General features: G+C 42.4%; 1 protein-coding gene across 1 annotated transcript in view; it reads left to right on the top strand.

Annotated features, from left to right (window-relative positions):
• Positions 1–21034, top strand: part of PTPRT (protein tyrosine phosphatase receptor type T) — a 770667-nt gene that overhangs the window by 634039 nt on the left and 115594 nt on the right. Inside the window, exon 15 of the mRNA XM_029917352.1 lies at positions 1303–1451. Within this exon, the coding sequence (XP_029773212.1) occupies positions 1303–1451 (149 nt within the window). The remainder of the gene's footprint in view (positions 1–1302; positions 1452–21034) is intronic.

Here is a 21034-nt window from a genome sequence, read left to right as displayed (position 1 = left end):
GAATTGGAAATGTGAGGAAATCTCAGAGGGACTGCATTGGTTTTTTAGAAATGTTTGAAAAACTGTCACATACAAGAGGGGTTAGTAATATTTTTGTACTTCTAATGATCTAAGCACGATCAGTTAAAATTTCAGAGAAGTAGATTTCAAATGCATAGGAAGGGCTTTTTAACCCTTCTGCTGCCTGGGGTGGGGAGGGGGGAGATGTCCAAATCTCTACCACTTGATATCCAGGGATTTCATGGTATGTCTCTTGAAGGGGGACTTGGAATTAGAATATAGTTGGACCAGCAGGAATGATATAAAATCAAGGATGAAGCTGCCTTGTGTTGAATGTTCATTGTGTGCCAGGACCTGTGCTCCGTGTGTTTTCACATGATCTCCGTTAATCATCACAACCCTAGAGGGTTGGTCCCGTTGTTGACTGATGTACCCAGATGACCAGTTCAGAATTTAAAGAGGTTAAAGAACTGGCCCTGGGTCACGCAGCCGGCAGGTGGCAGAGATAGGATATGAGCCCAAGTCTTCCTGATGCCAAAACCAGTGGTTTTAACCAGTAGATGGTGTCAGAATGACCTGGAGAACTAGGTAGCTATACACAGACCTAACCCTGTCCTACCTCCATGAGCTGGGGCCTCTGTGTGTTCTCATCAGCTCTCAAAATGATTCTAATTTCCATCACAGTTTGGAAACCACTGCGTTAAACTAGTATTCTTATAAATGCCTATCTGGTCCTGAGGGCCTTTTATTCTTATGAGAATAGTCAGGCATCAAGTTCAGCTTTAAGTTTTCTCCTTGAGAGCTACAAGACTAAGTAACCCACACCCTCACCCTTCACCGACCACCAGTCCCTACTTCAGTCTCCCATTGTTTGGTGTGTTATTTTGTGAGCTTAGTCCCTGAGAAAGGTCGGACTCCATTTTATGAGTCTCCTGGAGAACCATGGAACAGAAAGGGTCAATCAGTTTCTTACCGCCTTTGAAAGGAGAGCAAGGGAAGCATCATGCAAGTCTCATTGATTTCCAATTTTAGACTCAGGTAAAGAACATACCTGTTGTTGGAGATGATCCAGGTTAAGTCTCAAATTTCCTGGTAAAGGAAAGCCATTAGTGGTTTCAGGAGGATTTAGGCTTATTCCACCTTGACATTAGAAGACTCACCTTGGCTCTGTTCCCAGAGAATGAACCAGGTTTCGGGGTTGAAAATGATGGGTAGGGAGGAAGAACAATCTGATCTTCCCAATGCTTTAATGCAACTGGAAGCATCTGACTGTGATTTTTTCCCCTTGCACATGTCCCAAAGGAAGCTGGCCAAGAAGCAGAAGGAGACACAGACTGGAGCCCAGAGGGAGATGGGGCCTGTGGCCTCGGCCGACAAGCCCAACACCAAGCTCAGCGCCAGCCGCAACGATGAAGGCTTCTCCTCTAGCTCTCAGGACATCAATGGATTCAGTAAGTTGAGCCAGCTAAGGGGAAGGGAACATCTGTGGTTCAGCTTGACCCTGGTAGCTTTGCTGTGGGCCTGTCACAGTGGTCAGATGCTGTAGGATACAGGCTCAGAATGCTTCCCTTAGTGTTGCAAGAATGAACGTTCTCCCTGGCAAGGACTTGGGGCAGCCAATCTTGAGGGAAAAGGAGGATTTAAGACTATTCCCCCAAAGCAATTGGAAATGGGGCAAGCCATCTTAACTGCTTGTGGAAATAAATAGACACAGGTTAAAACTAATAATAGTTTTTTAAAAAGAGGACATAGTTATGCTTCTAAGGAGAAAAACATGCCACACTGAATTGAGTGTCTTAGAGTTTTCAAAACAGTGTTTCATATAAACCATGTAAGGTAGGTGTGCCGCTAATTGTTGGCATCTGTTTTGAGTGCTTAGGAAACTGAGGCTCAGAGAAGCAACTTCTGCAATGTCCCAGGGCTGATGAGTAAACCTATCCCGACACAGAACCCATGTCTCCCAGGCCTGGCCAGGTCCAAACCTATAGCCAGTGTTCCAAGGGGCATTGAGTCAAAAGCACCTGAGCCCTCATGCGGAGTAATACAGGATCCCAAGCCTATAGACGTGGCTAAGATTTCAGAGTTAAACCTTATCCAAGGGAAAATCTTTAGATAACTGAAGCTAACTTTTGTTCTCATCTCTCTTTAAGCCAGTTCTTTTTCCTAGATTTAATAGAAATGCTAGATTCCCCAGCCTCTGCTCCAGATTAGGGAATTCAGGAAACCTAAAGGAATATGAGCAGAGACAAATGTCCTCCACACACTGTGTCAATGGCAAATGGAAGAAACCAGAATTTGTAAAAACCACTTAGATATAATCATCTGGGGGGGGGGGGCCTGTGAGAACATGAAGAAAGGAAGGAAACCAATATTTATAGAGCACCTCCGTCTCACCGTGGCCCTGTGAGACCCTGTGTATGATTGTTCCCGTTTTGTAGGTAAGCTCTGTGGCTCACCTTCTCAGAGTCACATAGCCAGTTCCTGATGGATCCAGATTCTGAGGGTAACTTAGACCCGTGATTGCTAATCTCAAGTGTAGCACAGAACTCATCTGACAGTTTTCAAAATACTCCTATCTAGGCCCTGCACCTTACTGACTAAATCCAGTCTCCTGAAGGAAGGGAGGTAGGGAGATGAGGGGTAAGGTGGGCTGTGGATTTTGTAAAAGCCACTTAGATGGTTCTTATAGGCACACTGATTAAGAACACTGAACTTTGAGGGAAGCAATAGTCGTTTTCAAATATTGACATGCTGCCTTGAGAAGGAGATTAGTTTTAAATCTATAAAAAGATTGAGAAAATAGTAAAATGAATACTTTTACCTTGTACCTAGACTCACCAATTATTCACATTTGCAATATTTGCACACACATTCTCTCTCCATACTATATGTTATATATATATATATATACATATATAAAAATATACTGTGTGTGTGTGTGTGTGTATATATATATATACGTATATAATTTTCAGAACCATTTAGAAGTAGGTTGCAGACATCATGACGCTCTACCTCCAGGGAATTCCTAAGAACTAGGACAACTCTTCAACATAACCACTATAAAATTATCTCACCCAAGAAATGTAACCTTATTTCAGGGTCTAATATACCAGTATATAGTTGAATTTCCTCAGTGGTCCTAAAATGTTTATTGTCAGTGTTGTTGTTGCTTTAATCTAGGGTCCACAGAAGGGGCTCACGTGATACGTGGTCATCATGTCTCTGTATCACCTTTCATCTAGAACAGCCCTCCCTCCTTTTTTTTCCTTTCCGGGTGCTGACACCTTTTAAAAGTCTAAGCCAGTTGTCTCCTAGAATGTGGCACAATCCACATTTATCTGATTTTCTTTATCGTGAGCGCATTCAGGTTAGCATGGTGGCAAAAATTCGACACAGGTGGTGTCATGTACTTTGCATCATCTCAACAGACAAATGCTGTCACTTCGCCCGTTATTGGCAATGCTAAGTCTGCACACTCCTTTAAGATTGTGTAATGGCTTTAAAGGCAGAGTCTAACGGCGCATACTGATTATTTCTTGAGCAAATATTTAACCTGCAGTTTCCTCAGAGAGCAGAGCAGGCGTGCAGTCTGCCTATGCACGAAGTGGACCCTTTTCTTTTCTCAACCCAGATGAATCACTGGGATTCAGACATTCCCTTGAGACTAGGAAAAGGGGGTAGTGGCACGGAGGCCAGGAGAGGCAGAAAAGGGGTTGACAAGGAAATGGGCCTCGTGTGTCCCGAAAGAAAGGCACATCCATAGCTCCCTGAGACTATGCCTGTATTGGCCTGTCACTGATTCTCTGGCTTTTGGCCTGGGGGAAAGGAAGTTTAATAACAAGTCTAGGTGATATAATGTCCTGGCCAAGTGATAACCTATGCACCCAAAACCTTTCCTGTATAGGCCAGATCCTGGGGCACACTTTTTTCTATGTGTAAAAATGCCCTGGGAAGACTGAATGCCAAAACTATTATAGTCAAGAATACATAGCCTCAAAATTATTTGATCTTAAGTTTTCTGATCCCAGGTGGAAACCTGGCTAACACTGATTTCTTGGCTTTCAAGGGGAAACAACACCACTGTTTTCCCCATGGACTAAAACTTAAACTCTTAAGGAAAGCACTCAAGACTGAGGTAGATTAGCCAGCCAAAAAGGAAGAGAAATCCTATCCAGTAGAATCTAATTAGGCATCTTCAAGTCTAGAGACCATATTTCCAAATGATTGATATGTGTGTTTGTTTTATATGCACACTCAGATACACACACACACACACACACACACACACATTTTAATGTTGCTTTTAAAAAGACATTGAAATTCAAAAAATTCAACTGACAGTACACTCAATTATTAAGAAATTTTGTATTTGTTTGAGTCACTGAATATTTTAAGACTCTATCTATGCATCTGGTGTCCTCAGGCTATAGCCACAAACACACTCTGGGGATTCTTTTTAATGCCCTGGAATGCATCAGGTACCTTTTAAAATGCCCTGTGGAACCGCTGGGATGAGATTCGAGGGGGAAAAAATGTAAGTAATGCTTACACTAGAGATGTAGAAATTGCTTCTGAAATCACCCTGATGTATGTAAAATTGAATCTATTTTCACGGCATTAGGGAAGTGACTGTCTGGCTTCTGCATCGGCTTTAGGAGGCCCTGAGATTATTTGCAAATGTTAAGGAAGCAGGAGGAAGACAGAGCACAAGAATAGATGTCACATCAGAAAAGATTACAGAAGAATGTGCCCTGAGCAATTATTTCATTATTGAACAGGTGGGCTGCTGCCTGATTCAAATTCTGCATCTCCCTGCATGAGTTGATTTTCAGGGGTTTTCTATTCCAAATGACTTTTAAGTTCCACAGCGTCCATTCAATCAAGCTTCCTGGATTTTGTATGGGAACAATGACCTCTGGGGAGCCAGTGATGGGGCCCTCGCCATTGCCAGGCGTGGGCCATTGCTTTGGTGTGCTTCAGCTTCTTGAAAAAGGAGTGTGTGTCACATTTCAAGGACAAACAGTGTGCGCTATTTTCCGTTTAAAGAAATGGCTGGCTTTTATTAAGTAATCTCATTTTGATCTTATTGTACCTGATTGGTTTTTTTATTTGTTTGGGTTTGATTTTTGGGTGTTTTTGTTTTTGTTTTTGAGATCTTTCACTTACGGGGATAATTTTCCAAGTCTTTCTTCTGAGGCTGCCTTTTTACACTCATGCTTAAATCTTGTTCTTTATATCTGTTGTTCATAGTGTCATTGTTGTACCCAGATTTTAATATCGCCCCAAAAAACCAGAGATTACCTGGGAGACCGAATCACACATGCAAAAAGCAAAGGGCTTTATTACTACGGGCTTATAAGCACGGGCTCGCAGACCCCACTGACGCAGTGGATACATGTGGAGCGAGCCCCAAACATGGCGGGGCAGGGCCTTTTATGAGTTTGGGAAGGGGGAGTTACAGGAAATTGTGACACAGGTACAGGGGTCCAATCACTATAGCATCACATCATTGACAGTAACTTTAACCAATTACAGAGTGGACCCGGGACCCTCAGGTAGGGCGAGACTAGTCTTAACCTCCATCTTTAGGCCCGCCCCCAGAAATGTTAATGGTGTTAGCTGGCCTTCAAGGTCAGAGGGGAAACCTGAATCAGACCTGCATCCTTAACTCATCTTCTCTGTGTTCATTTCCAGTCCAGATCAAAGAGTTCAAAGCAAATCGCTGTTGAAGTGCTGTGGTAGTGATGCCGGCCAGCAGGCTGGGTCCCAGGACTAGACGGGTTCCCACAGGACCAGCCAAGAAGGTCCCTGGCTGTGCGCAGGATAGAAATCAAACTCGGGCCAGTCAGAGGTGAAAGCAGAGCGTATCGAACATATAAAGAAAGTGCAGGTACAGAGTGTCTGGGAGACTCCGGGACGGAGGCTCATCTTTAACCTGGAGGTTTTTAATGAGGATTGTGGTCTGTTGTACATGTCCCCTTGGACATCCACGAACTGGTTTGAACAAAGTGAGGGGCTCAGCTGTTATTCCTTGGAGCGGGTGGTGTTGGCATGGAGACATCTAATGCTGGTGGTCCGGTCATTCTCCGTTCTAAGGAAATCATTAACTCCTTGTCCCTTACAAGGAAGACATATACTGTTTGCATTCTGAGGCATGTGTAGAGTGGGCTGCAGGTCCTAGCAAAGGAACAAAATCGGGTTTTTATGGAGTTCTTCAGTTTCCCTATCTCAGTATGGAGCTCGGTTGTCTAGACTTCCCCATGCTGGCATTTGACAGACTCACTTGCACGCCATGTGCCATTGGTACACTCTGACTTCACCGTTTTGCTTCCATTGTACTAAAAGCCTGCATGTCTGGTGGGTGTGAAGGCAGTTAGTTTCTAAGAGGCATCGGAGGCTGAGCCATCAAGCTCTCTGCTAAGTAAGGATGTAGGCATGGTTGAGGCCCTGGAGGTGAGATTCAGTGGCCATTTGCCCTGCACTTGGTACATGCCAGTCCCTGTCCTAGGAGTGCTGAGGACAGTTTCGGGGAGGGGAGTAATTATACAAATGAATGAAAATGGGCATTGTCTTGCCCATAGTAAGTGTTTCTACTAAGTTTTTCGTAGTTTACAAAAGTCCTTTTGCAAAATACTGGAGCCATAGATCCTTATTCTTGTACCATAAGATAGCTTGTATGTTTATTATTACCCCCATTCTACAGATGAGGAAACAGAGAGACCCCATGCCCCAAATCACACAGCCATTTGCAAAGTTAAGGGTCTATTTCTTCTGACATCAGTTTGGTTCTATCCATCTAGCTCCGCAGAGAATTTGGGAACATATTCAATAAAAGTACCCACAGCAAAACAGTAATAGGAAAAATAAATAAGCAAGATCAAGACCAGATTGTATTAAAATGTAATTTATTATATTAAAAGCAATCTAAATATGTAGGCTGGTAACTTTCATATTCCATTTTGGCTCTGAGTTTTCTAGTAGCAAAAGCCCAAATAGGAAGGTAACTTTCATTGGCACCCACTACATCCTAACCATATGCTCTATATAAATCCTACTCTTAAGCCTCCTAGGAACCCAACAAATCAGATATTATTCCCACTTCATAAACGAGGGAACGGAATTTGAGAGAACTGAAATAAGTAAGCCCAGCATCACAGGTGCACAGAGTGGGGATGGGATTGGAAGCCAAGTAGGGTTATCTGACTGCAGAATGAGTGCCCCCAGTCCTGTACCGTGAATGGTAGCCCACCACTTGGCATTGTAAATGGTGGCCACTTGCAGCCAGGAGAAAGGGAAAACACCACTCCTCTCCCTGTGGCCAGCCAGCTTTCCTCCCACATGGGCAGAAGCTGCTGCCATAGCCATGTCCTACATGGAGGCCTGTCCCAGGGCTGGGCACTGGCAGCGAGCCCGTCAGAGCCGTGTCCCATATGGAGGCCTGGGGCTGAGCACTGACGGGGAGCCCATTAGATTCCCACAAGCTGCCAGGCTCTGTGATTGGCACATTCAGATATGCATCTTCATCGGTCCTCACAGAACCCTGTACAGTGGTATATCAAACCCATTTTACAGTTGAGGAAACTGATGCTCTGAGATACTACAACATCTTCCTCAAGTCACATGATGAGTAGATTGTGAGGTCTGGACTCCAAACTAGGTGTTCTTTCACAACCAAACGTCTTTGTCTTTCCTGTAACCCTAAGCTTTCTGCCCACCACAAAGCGAGGTGGAGGAGAGAAACAGGTCCTTTCAAGGGGAATAGCGCAGCCTGCTGGCAGGATGGTGCCTCCTCTTAGTTCCTTTGTCCGCTTAAGAGCCCAAAGCAACTCCTGCAGGAAGACAGCTGTTGGCGGATACTGTAACAGGAGATGGGACTGCAGACCAGATGGCCCCCATCTTCAGGCATCCCTGACCTGGGCCAAACCCTAGATAAAAGGGATGGCCGCAGACAGAGAGCTCACAGCTGATGAAGGGACAAGTGGTCCAGTAGCAAGCATCTTTGCACAGCCCCACAGAAGCTGCCGGAGGGGCCTGCCTGCAAAAAGAGCCACAAGATTCTTCCCCGGCTTTGTACCTCCAGCACAACCAGAAATATACCCAGTAGCCTTAGAGCTTGCAGTAGCCTTAGAGAGGTTTGCTCCTGCGGAAGAGGGTGGTCCTGAAACCTGATGCCTTTCTGATCTCCACCCCACAGAGCTCCTAAAGGGTGTCCTTCCAGGTATGTTAGGGCGTGTCCAAGCTTGGTATTCCACAGGATGGCTTGGCAGAGATGGGGCCGGCAGAGGGAAGCACCAGGCAAAATTTTAACCTGATGATTTTAGGAACGTATTATGTAACTAAAGAAATTCATATGGGGAATACAGAGCCTGACTTTAAAATTTTAACGGCTGATATTGCTGTACACTCCTTAGGAAGATTCCTTCACCCTATCAGGAGGATGTCGAGCCAGCCGGAGAAATGGGTCTCTGGGGAAATTGGTCAGGCTGTGACCTTCCCTTGGGAAACTATGCCCTTGGTGATGTGTGACGTTAAGGATTGCTAACGATGCCTTGGTTTTGTTTGGCACGTGCGGGGGCAGTCATTTTGCTAGATGCTCTTCACATATTATCTCTAATTCTCAAAGCATTGCCACCAGGTAGGAATTATTATTCTGATGTCATAAATGAGGAAACCTAAACTCACTAAATTAAATACATTTCTGCTGTCCTGTCTTTGCAGTAGTCCAACTTGACCTTCCCTCCCTTTGCTTAAAACCTTTCAGTAGATCCTTGTAGCCCATGAAGAAAAGGCTAAAATCCTAAGCATGGATTCCTTGGCTGACCAGCATGTACCCTGACCCCTGCCCAGCTCTCTGACCCATCTGATACCCACTGAATATTTGTTTGAGTAGATGAATGAGAGAAACAATGATGGAGCTGGAATTCAGATGAAGATCTGGTAGCTCCTTGCCCACCATATCTGGTTCCAACTCTTCTGGTAGTGAATTCTCTCGACTTTTAAGCTTCAGTCTGCTTTATGTAACCTGTTTTTGCACACAAGCATGTATTGGTCAGCAACCATATGCTGGCCTTTCTCTGCCCTCTGATGTCACATAAGGTAGGGAAGTCAGTCCTTCTCTTCCTGCAGTACCCACACCCCATCCCTTGCTGTTGGACTTCAACCACGTGTGTGCCCTGAAGGCCCTTCCCTCAGGCTAAGCAGCCCACATCAGCCATCAGCCTTCTTCAGGATACATTTCTGTTTTCCAGCCTGCTCAGAATCTTGATTGGCACCTCTGTCTCCATCTGGTCCATGTCCATGTAGTACATGGACTCTAAGATGAATGTGACTCTGCATTAGTTTGAGTGGCTTGAAGTTTAGAGAGCTGCTACCACCCTCACTCCGGATTCCAATCCTGGGTTCAGAGTACACTGCTCACATTTGAATGAACTTCCAAATATCCATCATATATCTGCCTAATGCATAGCTCATGGCTTCCAACTAAAGCCTCCTCATTCAGCCCAAGTAAAGATGATTTGGGGGGCCTAAGTGAAGGACTATATTTATCATTTCTGTGCTGTCTTCGTGTTACATTTGACCCTGTTATTTCAGCCTACTGAGATATTTTTGATTTCTGACTGTGTCAGCCAATGAGCTCACTTAATCCTCCCAGTTTGGAGCCTCAAAATGTAATAATTACTAGATTATTAATATTCAAATGCCAGCTATCGTCTATTGAGCATTATGTTCCTATTTCCAACTGAGTATTTATATGCATTATCTTGTCTCATTGGTATGTTGGGAAGATTAACTAAGTGCTATAATTGTCCCTGGTGATTTACAAGTGAGGAAACTGAGGTTTAACCAGTAAGGAGCTTGCCTAAGGCTCAGAGCTTTAAGTAGCAGAGCTGGGACTGAACTCTGGATCTGACACACCTAAGCCTCCAGCCAAGACAACCCCATTAAACCACAGGTGTTATTATCCCCATTTTCTAAAGAAGGAAACTCAAGTTCACAGATACTGAGTAGTGAGTCATTTGCTCAAAGCAGTGGTTCCAAGTGTGGTCCCCAAATGAGAAGCATCAGCATCACATGGGAATTCTTTGGAAGGAACTTCTTGAACCCCACCCCAGACCTAAGGGACCCAAAGTTCTGAGGGTGGGGCCCAGCCTCGTGGTTTTTAACAAAGCTTCCAGGTGATGCTGATCCATGTTTGAGTTTGAATCACTGGCTTCAGGTAAATCCCAGGACTGTCAGACTCCACAGCCTTTGCTCTTTATGTGCTAAGTTGTATCTGATAATGGGAGAGTTGCAGCACATTGGGAGAGAAAGTCTAATACCCCCTTTTTCAAGGTAGAGGCACCAAGAAGGCATTGCCACTTGGAAGTACTGGACCTTAAGGTTTCTAAAACCCATTATAGCTTTGAGGATCCCAAGCCCAGGGATTCTTTCTAATAATGTCTGGAGCTTCGCTCTTTTTATCTGAACAGTAAACAACCCAACAGAATGGAAGAAGTGGAAATTTGCAAGAAAAAGCAATCATGAGTCACACAGTGAAACCAAGAGCTCAATGGAATATCATGAAGAGAAAAAAGAATGCACAAAATTCTGTTTGCAGGGACAATTATATTTTCTGGTTGCTCCAAGATGAAATTGAACCTAGGAGAAGAATCAAATGTTACAAGCTTGCCACCTCCAGTTTTATTGAATATTTTACAGAGATTATTGAATATTTTGTAATCATCCACTTGGCTGACAGATTAAAGGACACACTTACTTAGTTCCTGGCAATCTAAAGTTGAATAGAATTATTTAGTCTCTGAAAGTGCAGAACAGAAATTTTAGTGGCCTTGAAAAAGTAGACGAACTGTCTATCACAAACACTGAGGCAAATTAACACAGTTTTCAGAGAAAGATATTAGACTCAAAAAGGGACATGATAGACCATCAAAACTAAAAATTACCTTAGACATCATCTGATCCAACCTGCCTATCTTAAAGAAGAAGAGTTGAGTCCCAGTGAGTTTTATCAAGGTCACTCACTGAGTCACCAGCAGAAGAATCTGGGCTAGTATTGGGGCAATGACCATTCGAGCCCTTGTCCCACAGTCTCCTTCAGATGAGTGAAATATGGTCAATAATGATTGATCTTCTCTAGACCCCCAATCCAATTTCTGCACAAATAGAATCTTCTCAAATTGAATTATACTTTTCATCTCCTGGTTATGGGAGCCAAGGTTTTCCTTTAAATATTCATTGAATACCAACTGTATGCCAAGCAGAGTAGGGGTTGTAAAGATAAATAAGGCATGGTCTCTGCCTTCAAGGATATTATTGTCCTCCAAGAGGAGACTTGTAAGTGGATTAGTTTCAATAAATGTGATAAGTGATGAAGAAAAGGTGTGTATAGTGCCCTAGGAACACTGATCGTAGCCTCAGCAAGTGATGGATTCTGCCTCAGATGATGCTATGTGATAGAACAGATTTAGACTTGAAGGATGTGCAAGAGGAAGATTGTCCCTGGTAGAGGGGACAGGGGCTTGGACAAGGGTCATGGTGAACTTAGAAAAGAGGGCTTGGAGTACAAGGTGTTCTTTGTTGAGAGAATATGTCCAGAATAGTAGCTGGAACCTCGCTGAGAACAGTCACATCTGTAGCCTACTTGAATTCACTTTCCAGGAAGGCTACCTGTTTAGAAATTAGAATGATGCCTGTATAAGGTCTCCTGTGTGTTATTGGAACCTGGCCTTGTATTCTCTTTGATTTGTATAGATTTCGCTTTCCATTGTAGATAAGTAGGGATGGCATTGTATCAGCTACAGACCTCTACTTTCATTGTGTGCTGGCCCAGCCATTCCTTCTCAAAGAGATCTCAGTAAAGCTACAAAGCTAAAGTTGCTTTTGACAATTTATGCTAGGCCACTATATCTTGAGAAGAAAATAGATTGTGCTCTGCACCTCACAGGCAGTCGTGAATCACAACAGGGCACTTAGAAAGTGCTTGTTAAAGTAATCAGGGATAAAGAAGTGAAGTTGAACATGTAAATATGTAGTTGCTAGGTAGCAGAATAAACCAGAGACCAGGTTTTTTGTTTTTTGTTTTCCCTCAGCTCAGTGCTCCAGCCTTGATGAGTTGAAAGCATAAATAGTAATTCTCCTTGCTAACATTTTATATGTAATTACTGGACAAAGCACTTTACATGCATCATTTCTTATCCTCAACAACTCTGTGAGGCGGGTTAGGGAAACTAAGACTCAGAAAATTTAAGTAACTTGCTCAAGGACACCCAGCTACCAAGAAATCAAATCTGGGTTTGAACCTGGGCTTATATGATTGATCTATCAGCAGCCTATCTTTCTTGAAACACATTCTTTGCTTACTTTTCCTTTTCTGGTTTTCCTCCTTCCTCCCAGCCATTTCTTCTCATTATTCATTATCCATTAATCCTCTTATCCCCAGCCTCTAACCACTGAAGCATCCCAGGGCTTAGTCCAGAATCTTCTCTTTTCTGCTCTTACTCAATGTAAGTGGGTGGTGATGACATTAACTGAGATCATGAGCACAGGAAGAGGTCAGATTTGGAGCAGAAGAGGGGGAGTTTACATCTCGACAGGTTAGGTTAGAGATATTATTGAGTCATTGAAGGGGTGTCAAGTGGGCAGTTGGATGTGTGGGCCTGGAACTCAGCAAAGGAGTGCAGCCTGGAGATGTAAATGTTTGCTACATTGTGTACACAAGGTGATTGAAGACTTTGCCATGAATCAAGAAACTGAGGCCCACTGAGATGAAACACATTGTGTTGGGTCACTTAGCAAGTTAATGGAAGAACCAGAATGTTGAACCAGGATTTATATATTTCAAGTGCCTATAGAAAAGCAGTGAAAGCTGAGAGCAAAACACGGGACTTTAAAAGGGACTGCCTGAATGTGATCCAAGCCTAGAACCTTCTGGTCATCCATCTGGACTCTGAGACAGAACTCAGAGTGTATGAAGAAGTTAATGGGTTAGGTGGCCTCATGGCTGTCTACTCAACCTGGATTATGATAGAGTCTCAATATTCAAAGCAGAATTTTCTGATTCAAAGTCGAAACTTTGAAGAACCTGAAGTCTGATTTATATGTTAGTGGGTCAGGAGTGAATCTATATATCTTGGAAAGTGAATGAAGGAGAAATCATAGGGTTGGCTCTATCACACAGTTTGAGGATCCCACATAAAAATTTTGCCCACAGAGGTGGGCAGCAGGTATGGGGTGAAGATAGGAAGCAGAGGTTTGGCAAGGGGACATATTTAAAAAGTAGCATTTGAGGAAGCAGAAGAAAAGATCAGAAGTCCTCAGACAGGCAAAATCCCTCTATCCTTGGTACTACCATCCTCCTCATTCTCTGGGTGGTGCTCTACGTCTTTCTGGAGGAGGGTGTCATGAGGTTTAGTTACTTAGGCTGACTTTCAGTGAGATGCTCTTGACTCAACACATCTAATACATCTGTAACTCGTACCTACATCTACAGTAGACAGATTTCAAGTGAGGAGACCCCCAACTAGAATATAAAGCATTGGTGACATAAACAAGAAAAAGTCAGTGCTTCCCTTTAAAAGCCCATGATATGATAGGGAACGCAGACAACAGGGATCTGGCATGATTTCTCCTGTAGAGATCCGTGTGGGAAGCTGCAAGGAAAGTGATGTCTGGTAAGAGGAAGCTATCCTGGCCCATCAACCATGTGCTTCGTCTCTCTTCAAGTGATTTACTTTTCACCTCACCAACCATGTGAGTTGACTTCCTAATTATGTGGAGGCTGGAAATGAAAATAAAATTTCAGTTCCTTAGAACCTGAGCAAGAGGAGATGAATTCGTTGTAGTAATATACATTCAGCAGAGATACCGTGCAAATTCATCTCGACATATCCTTTCCCTCACCCTCTACAACCCGTTCCACCTCACATTTTGACTATTCTATGTCTTCCATATAGCTAGAACCCTTTCACACCCACTACCTCCATCTTTGTCCAAGTAACTGCCACCTCTTACCTCAGTAAGATCCATAGCCCCTAAATAATCATCATATCCATCCTTGTGATTCTCTAGTCCACATTCTTAACAACTAGGGAGATGTATTAAAGGCAAATTAGAACATGCTGCCTTATCCTTCCCTGACTTAAAACAATTCTATAGCTTCTGAGTATTCTTAAGCTACAAACCAAAGTCCTCCTCCTTACCTTACACACAGGTGTTGGCCTATCCATCTCTTCCAAGCTCTGCCATATCACTGCACCCTTCTTTTCGAGCTCCATTCACACTACCTTCTTCTTTTAGGAGTTCACTTTTTCCTCATTCCTACCACTGGGGCTTTGTCCATACTACCGCTCTGTTGTACAGAGTGTACAAACTACAGCCCATAGGCCACATACAGCCCACTCTTTGTTACGGTAAATAAAGTTTTGTTGGAACACACCTATGCTTATTTGTTTACAGATTGTCTATATATAGCTGCCTTTGTGCTATATCAGTAGAGTTTAGTAATTGCTACAGAGACTGTCTAGCCCACAAAGTCTAAATTATTTACTTTCTGTCACTTAACAGAAATGTTTTCCAATTCCTCATCTTGTTATACTTGCATTCTTTTCCTAACTGACTCCTTTAGATCTCAATTCACAGATTTCTAACATTCCTAACCCTTTTCTTCCCAGACCAGATTGGATTTCTTTGTTAGGTGCTTCATAGAATTTTGTTCCCCTTTTCTTCTCAGCACTGGTTTCATCTTCCAAATGTGTTTGTTTAAGGTCCAACCTTTCTGACAGATGGCAGGTTCCAAGAAGGGAGGACCATTTATGTTTCGCATACTACTGTGTACCTAGCATGTAGCATGGTGTGTGGAACAGACACCCAAAAATGTTTATTGAGTTAAATGGATAAATGAATGGAAAGATGTATAGACAGACAGGACTCAGACAAAGCAATACTATATATACTAAGTCAGAATAAAAAGGAATATTTAGAAAACTTAGTACAGCTGACACTACATACTATTGTCCTTTTTTTTCTGCATCCAGAATTGAGTATAGACAAAGGAATCAAAGAATGTTGTCTTGCCAATCAGATGCTATCTAGATTTTAACAAGTCTCCTACCTCCTGCCACTAATCCCTAGTCTGTCAGCACCAAAGGGAATTTTGCAAGTTCCTTTTCATAGTTCTTGCAAAAGTGGCAACTACTACTCAAAATATCCTCAAGGGCTCAACTATTGGCTGGTCTGGGAATATGATGCAATCATTTTTTTAATCATAGGAAAAAGAAAGGAAAGCAATTCACAGTCTTCAGACTGCAAACAAATATAGGCCAAAACTCAGGTGGGCTGCTATCTAGCTTTGTCAGTGAAAGAAGCAAAAAAAAAAAAAAGGTAAATACAGGAAGCAGATAGAACAACAGATCATGATTCTCCATTGGCTGCGTAGCCTTATAAGTAGTCATGGGAACATCAGTTGTCTGGGAAGTTTCTGGGAGACAGTGCACACCCATTACATGGATCCAATTTCTCTCCTCATAGAAAGTTTGCTTCCTCGCACCACTTCTCCTGGGAGCTGAGATGTCTCTTTGGCTATTGAAATGCACTTAATAGAAAGGAAGGAGTTTGGACTATGTTGGCTTACTAGATGATAAGAGCATCAGTAAGAAATAGAACTAGGCTCCTCAGGCTGTATCAAGTTGATTCAGGAAAACATGGAGGAGTTGAATTTTAAAGGATGAGTGTTATGAGTTTGTGAAGGCAGAAAGAGAGGAATATGTCACTGTTCTTTGACTTGTTATAATATACCATGTCAACATTTAATGGCTTAAATCAACAGTCACTGAACTTTGCTTGCAATTCTATGGGCCAGGAGTTTGCGCAAGGCACAGCAGGGATATCATGTGTCTGCTTGAAAATGAAGAGACAACTGGAAAGACTTTAATGGCTGGAAATGACTGGGACAGCTCTTTGAGGTCCATATGTCTGAAGCCTCAGTTTTTCCTTAAGTGATGTCTGCTAGGGATGGGATATCCAAATGGCTGCTTGATTTGCACATCTGACCCCTTTGTTGAAATTACTAGAATGTCCAGAGCTGGCTGGCATTGCTTACTGTCTCTGTGCATCTAACTTAGGCTTCCTCGTAGAATGGCAGAATTATGGCAATCAGACTTGTTGCATGATGGTTAGCTCCCCCACAGAGTAAGTGTTCCAAGAAACCCAGGAGGAATGCCAGTCTTCTTAAAAACTAGGCATCACTTCTGCTGGCCAGAACTTGCTAATATCATCTCTTTGACTTATTAGTATTAAAACCAGTGACCAGCCAGCCTAAGAGTGGAGAAACAGGTTCCACCTATCCGTAAGGGAAATGGCATATGCATACAGGAAGGGAAGGAATCAATCATAGCCATCTTGGACATAAACTACCACACTGTTGTAAAAAAAAAAAAGAGAGAGAGAGAGAGTACATGTACAAGGGCACAAAGGTGTGAGAAAGTCTACTTGGCTATAATCAAGAACAGGGGTGCCTGAGTGACTCAGTTAATTGAGCACCTGACTCTTGATTTCAGTTCAGGTCATGATCCCAGGGTCGTCGGATTGAGCCTTGTGTCAGGCTATGCACTGAATATGGAGCCTACTTAAGTTTCTCTCTCTCCCTCTCTCCCTCCCTCCCTCTTTCCTTCTCTCTGTCCCCTGCTCCTCTCCCCGCTCAGACACACTCTCTCTCTAAAATTTAAAAAAAAAGAATAAGTAGAAGTATTTTCTAGAACTCCAGTTTGATAATTCTTCAATTACTAGCACTTCAATTACTCCAGCAGTGTCTCTAAAGATTTCAGAATCTAGGAAGAGCATTTGGTCTCCTATGTAGCCTTGTAAGTGTAAATGTATTCCCTAAAATACAGAGTCCAAAACACATCAGTAATGTTAACTTCTCTGTAGGGCCTGAGAGAAAATGTGAAGAGCAGAGGTAGAGCTTAGAGTCTTTGTCCAAGGTGCTGATTGTCCTTGAAGTCAAGCATCCTGACCCTTTTCTCAGAAAGTCCCTTCGTTTGAACCTGTAATTAGGAGTGTTCTGACCTTTTAGAGCGTTGGTTGCATAAGGTTAAGTGGTGGGAGATTAGCTTAAAAAGGTAATCAAGGAGTATGTCTTAAAGGGTCTCGAAAACCTGTGAGTTGGAAATTTATTATGTTTTCTGCAAGGAGCTAACACAGATCTTAAGAAGTGGATAGGCAGGGATGAATCTAATTTTGGAAAGATCATCCTAGTGACAGTGAGGAGAATGTTATTGGAGTAAGAGTTAATAAGGCTAGTAAAATTCAGTATTGTCTCTGCATATATCAGATTCAGGGAAAGTGACTTAGCACAAAATAGTGGTGCCCATGGAAATTTTATTTTACACACATACCCCCCCCACACATACACACCTAATTACAGCATTAACAGTTACTACAACCCAACTAGTATGACCAGCTTTTGTAATGAAGCAGGAAGGCTACTCTGTGACATTCCATTCTTGGAACTGTTGTGAAATCTGGGAGTATTGATTCAACCTCACTGCTTGTTCCATATTTTCTTGATCAGTCAATATTTTGATGCATTGATGCCTGGAGATACTTGGATATGTTTTAAATAAGTGTCCTTATTCAGCTAATGTCTCATTTGGTCACTTCAGTTTTTCCAAGGTGAAAGCCTGTTTCATCTTCAGGGTCTTTGATCTAGGTCAGATGAGATTCCCTCAGATCTACAGATATGACAGAGGCTTAGAAAGTAAGAGCCATTCCAGACTAGCAGAGTCACTTCTGCTGCTACTGCAGTGAAGACCTCTGTGGTCCTCCACTGAGTCTTCAGCCAGCGGTGCTCTCCCAAATGTATGCACTAGCAAATCTGGTCCCTGGGCTCTCTCTTATTAATAACCCTTCTTATTCTATCCATCACTCTCTTTTCAAATTGATCATCAGCCAAGGTTTGCCTAATAATTCAATATCATTATTATGCTTTACTTATAAAATAGCTACTTGCCTAGCCTGTTCTGCAATTTAAAAATGCAAATTTTACCATGCACTGCCCAGCCAAAAGCCTAACACAGGCTTCCCATTGTTCCCAGGATGAAGTTAAAATGCATCTCATGGGCTACACAATTCAGAATGATGTGATTCCTGTCTATATCTTTGGTCTCATCTCTGGCCACTTTCTGAAGTTCTCACTATAATCTAATTATATTGATTTTCTTTCCATGCTTTGAAAATGCTAAGTATTTTCCAACATTATGACTTTCATAATTCCGTTCCCTCTTCCCAGAACATTCTTCCTGTCATTCATGGTTTAGCCCTATTTATCCTTCACATCTGTGATTAACTGTCACCTTTTGAGGGCTTCCCAATCACCAATCTAAACAGTGACCATTTTTTTTCTACTAGCACTGTGTTCTACTCCTTCTTAGTACACATCATAAGTATCTTGTATGCAAATGTGTATTCATTTGAGAGGTTTTTGGTTCATATCTGCCTTCTTCACTAATTTATAAGCTCCACAGGCAGAGGCCACTTCTACATTGGCTACCACTGTACACCTGGAGACTAGTGTAATGCTTGGTATATAATATATACTTTATCAGTATCTTTTGAATGAATCACTATGTTAATTTTGTGATCAAGAGGGAACATAACAATTTGCTTTTAACTAGTCTGTATTTGACCAATTGGTCTTGTGTGCTTCTGGAAAAACAAGGACCTTTAGGCACGGAGATGACTAATATTACTCAGGCTTTGATCCCATGTTGAGGGTAGGGAGACCAGAGAGGAGACCATTGCACTAGTCTGAGAAAGATATATGAGGTACACTTTTCAATTCCATGTCTTAGGAAGTTCTAATCTTTGTATCTTTGTCCTAATCATTAATTTAAAAAAGGTCTCATCACTAAATACTGGTTTCCTTGGACTCCACTACTCACTGAATTCAGAAGGAGCACGCTACAGAACTACTGTGTTCTTGCCCCTACACGAACTTCTGTTTCTCTTCTAGAGGGCTTTGTGCTTCTGAATTATTTTTCCTTCTGCACCCCCACCCCAGTCATTGCTCACCCTCCTCCAGCTTTATTCCCTTGTGGATCTTCCCAATGTCTAAGAAAGTCAGAAAAGAATGTTCCTGCTAAAGCCTCCCAAAGCAAGGTGCCCAATGTGTTCAAGGAAGAACAAGGAAACTAAGACCCCATTCCAGCTCAAGGGTCTAGATAACAAGGTTTTAATGATGAAAAGTCTGCATTTTTCTTCATTGTATAGACTTTGCAAGTCCAAACCAGTGGAGGCCAAGAGAAGCACAGACTTCTCTGATTTTAGATCCTTCCAGAAAGCACCTTCCAGAAATGGTATTAACCCAAGATACTTCTCAAGAACAACAAAGACCCTTTCACTTTATGAGGGCTGAGTCCCACTGCCGTGCTAGCCTTCTGAAGCTGAAGCCACTGTTTTCAGGATCTCTCCTTGGTGCTGATCTGATCTTGGCCCAGTAAGGTCCTTCCTCCTTCCTCTTGCCTATTACTTGGGTTCTGCTATGACTCCAATCTAGCTATACTGGACTATTCCAAGTTCTCATTTAAGCTGCTCACCCACTCTATGCCCATAGAGATTCCCCTGCCTGCCCCCCCCCACCAAATCTAGTACATCTACCCCGTTCAGACTTACTCACTTGGTCCCTGCTTGGCAAGGAGCCCAGTGTAATCCTGTCAAGAATGTTAGCTAGCACAGTCACTCCTGTCATTGTTTTCTAAAAGCATAGTTGCTTTTTCAACTGACCCTAGACATGGTGAGTATTTAGTCACCATTCCAAGTCATTTATTTAGCATGAAAATTTATTAGTGAGGCCATTGTTTAGCAAATTCATCACATTGCACTTTTTACTTAGCAGAATCACTTAATTAGTGTTTTATTACTGGAATTGACTGTCAATTATGTGGCTAATTCATTTACTTAGGGAATGAATTTTTATCTGGGTAAAGCAATTCAAAGTGCACTGTTAACTCTTTAATGATTAAAGACTGTTGTCAGTGGCAATTCACGTTGTAAGGGAAATTAAGCTATTTATTTCCCTCAAAGTATCAGATGTTGGGAAAATCTTTGGAAAAGTGTAGAGAGGGTAGTTTAGAACCTTTCAAGAATTAAAGAACCTTCATTAACTGAAAGACTCAGAACACGTGGCAAATCTGAATAAAATTAGCTGGAGAGTTTTCATTGGACTCATTTGAATAAATTATTATACTTTTATACATGTATATTGCTATAATGTCTATAAATGTTCTTTGACTTACATTATTCTGGGAAGCTCTCACAAAAACATTGTGGAGTGACACTGGAGTTGATGGTTGGCATAAGACAGCCCTGGTTGTTATTGTCTCTTATTACAATTCCTGTAAAATCCCTTCCCTTGGATGCAGGCTGGATCTAGTGACTGCCTTCTAATGAATAAAATATGGCAAAGTATTAGGATTTAACTTTCAAAATTAGGTTATAAAAAATATTGTGGCTTCCATTTGGATGCTTTCTCTCGCTCTCATATTAACCTGCTCTGTGGGAAGCCAGTCGCCATGTTGGGGAGTGCCCTAAGAAGAGACCCACTGAGTAAGGAGCTGAGGGAGGTCTCCAAGCAATAGCCAGAAGAGATCTAAGTCCTTAACTCCCATTTCCCATGGGAAAATCAAACTTCCAAAATCACATGAACAAACTTGGAAATGGATTCTCCCCCACTTGAGTCTCCAGATGCAACCATAGTCACAGCTGACAGCTGAATGCAACCTCGTGAAAGAGCTTGAACCAGAAGTACCCATTAAAGGCTACACTCACAGTTCTGATCCACAGAAATTGTGAGGCAGTAGATGTTTGTTATTTTAAGTTGCTGATTTTGGGAGTCATTTCTTGTGTGGCATGGCTACACGCTACTTACATGGCTTAGCATGTGGTATATTGCAATAATTTACCAAAAGACTTTTGGTTAATCAGTAGTAGAGCCAGCATTTAATCCCAGGTCTTCTGATGCATCACTGTAGACCAAAAA

Source organism: Suricata suricatta, chromosome 12 (assembly GCF_006229205.1).
Source record: "Suricata suricatta isolate VVHF042 chromosome 12, meerkat_22Aug2017_6uvM2_HiC, whole genome shotgun sequence".
Lineage (NCBI taxonomy): Eukaryota > Metazoa > Chordata > Mammalia > Carnivora > Herpestidae > Suricata > Suricata suricatta.
The sequence above is the reverse complement of the archived record's forward strand: the minus strand, read 5'-3'. Positions and strand labels throughout refer to the sequence as shown.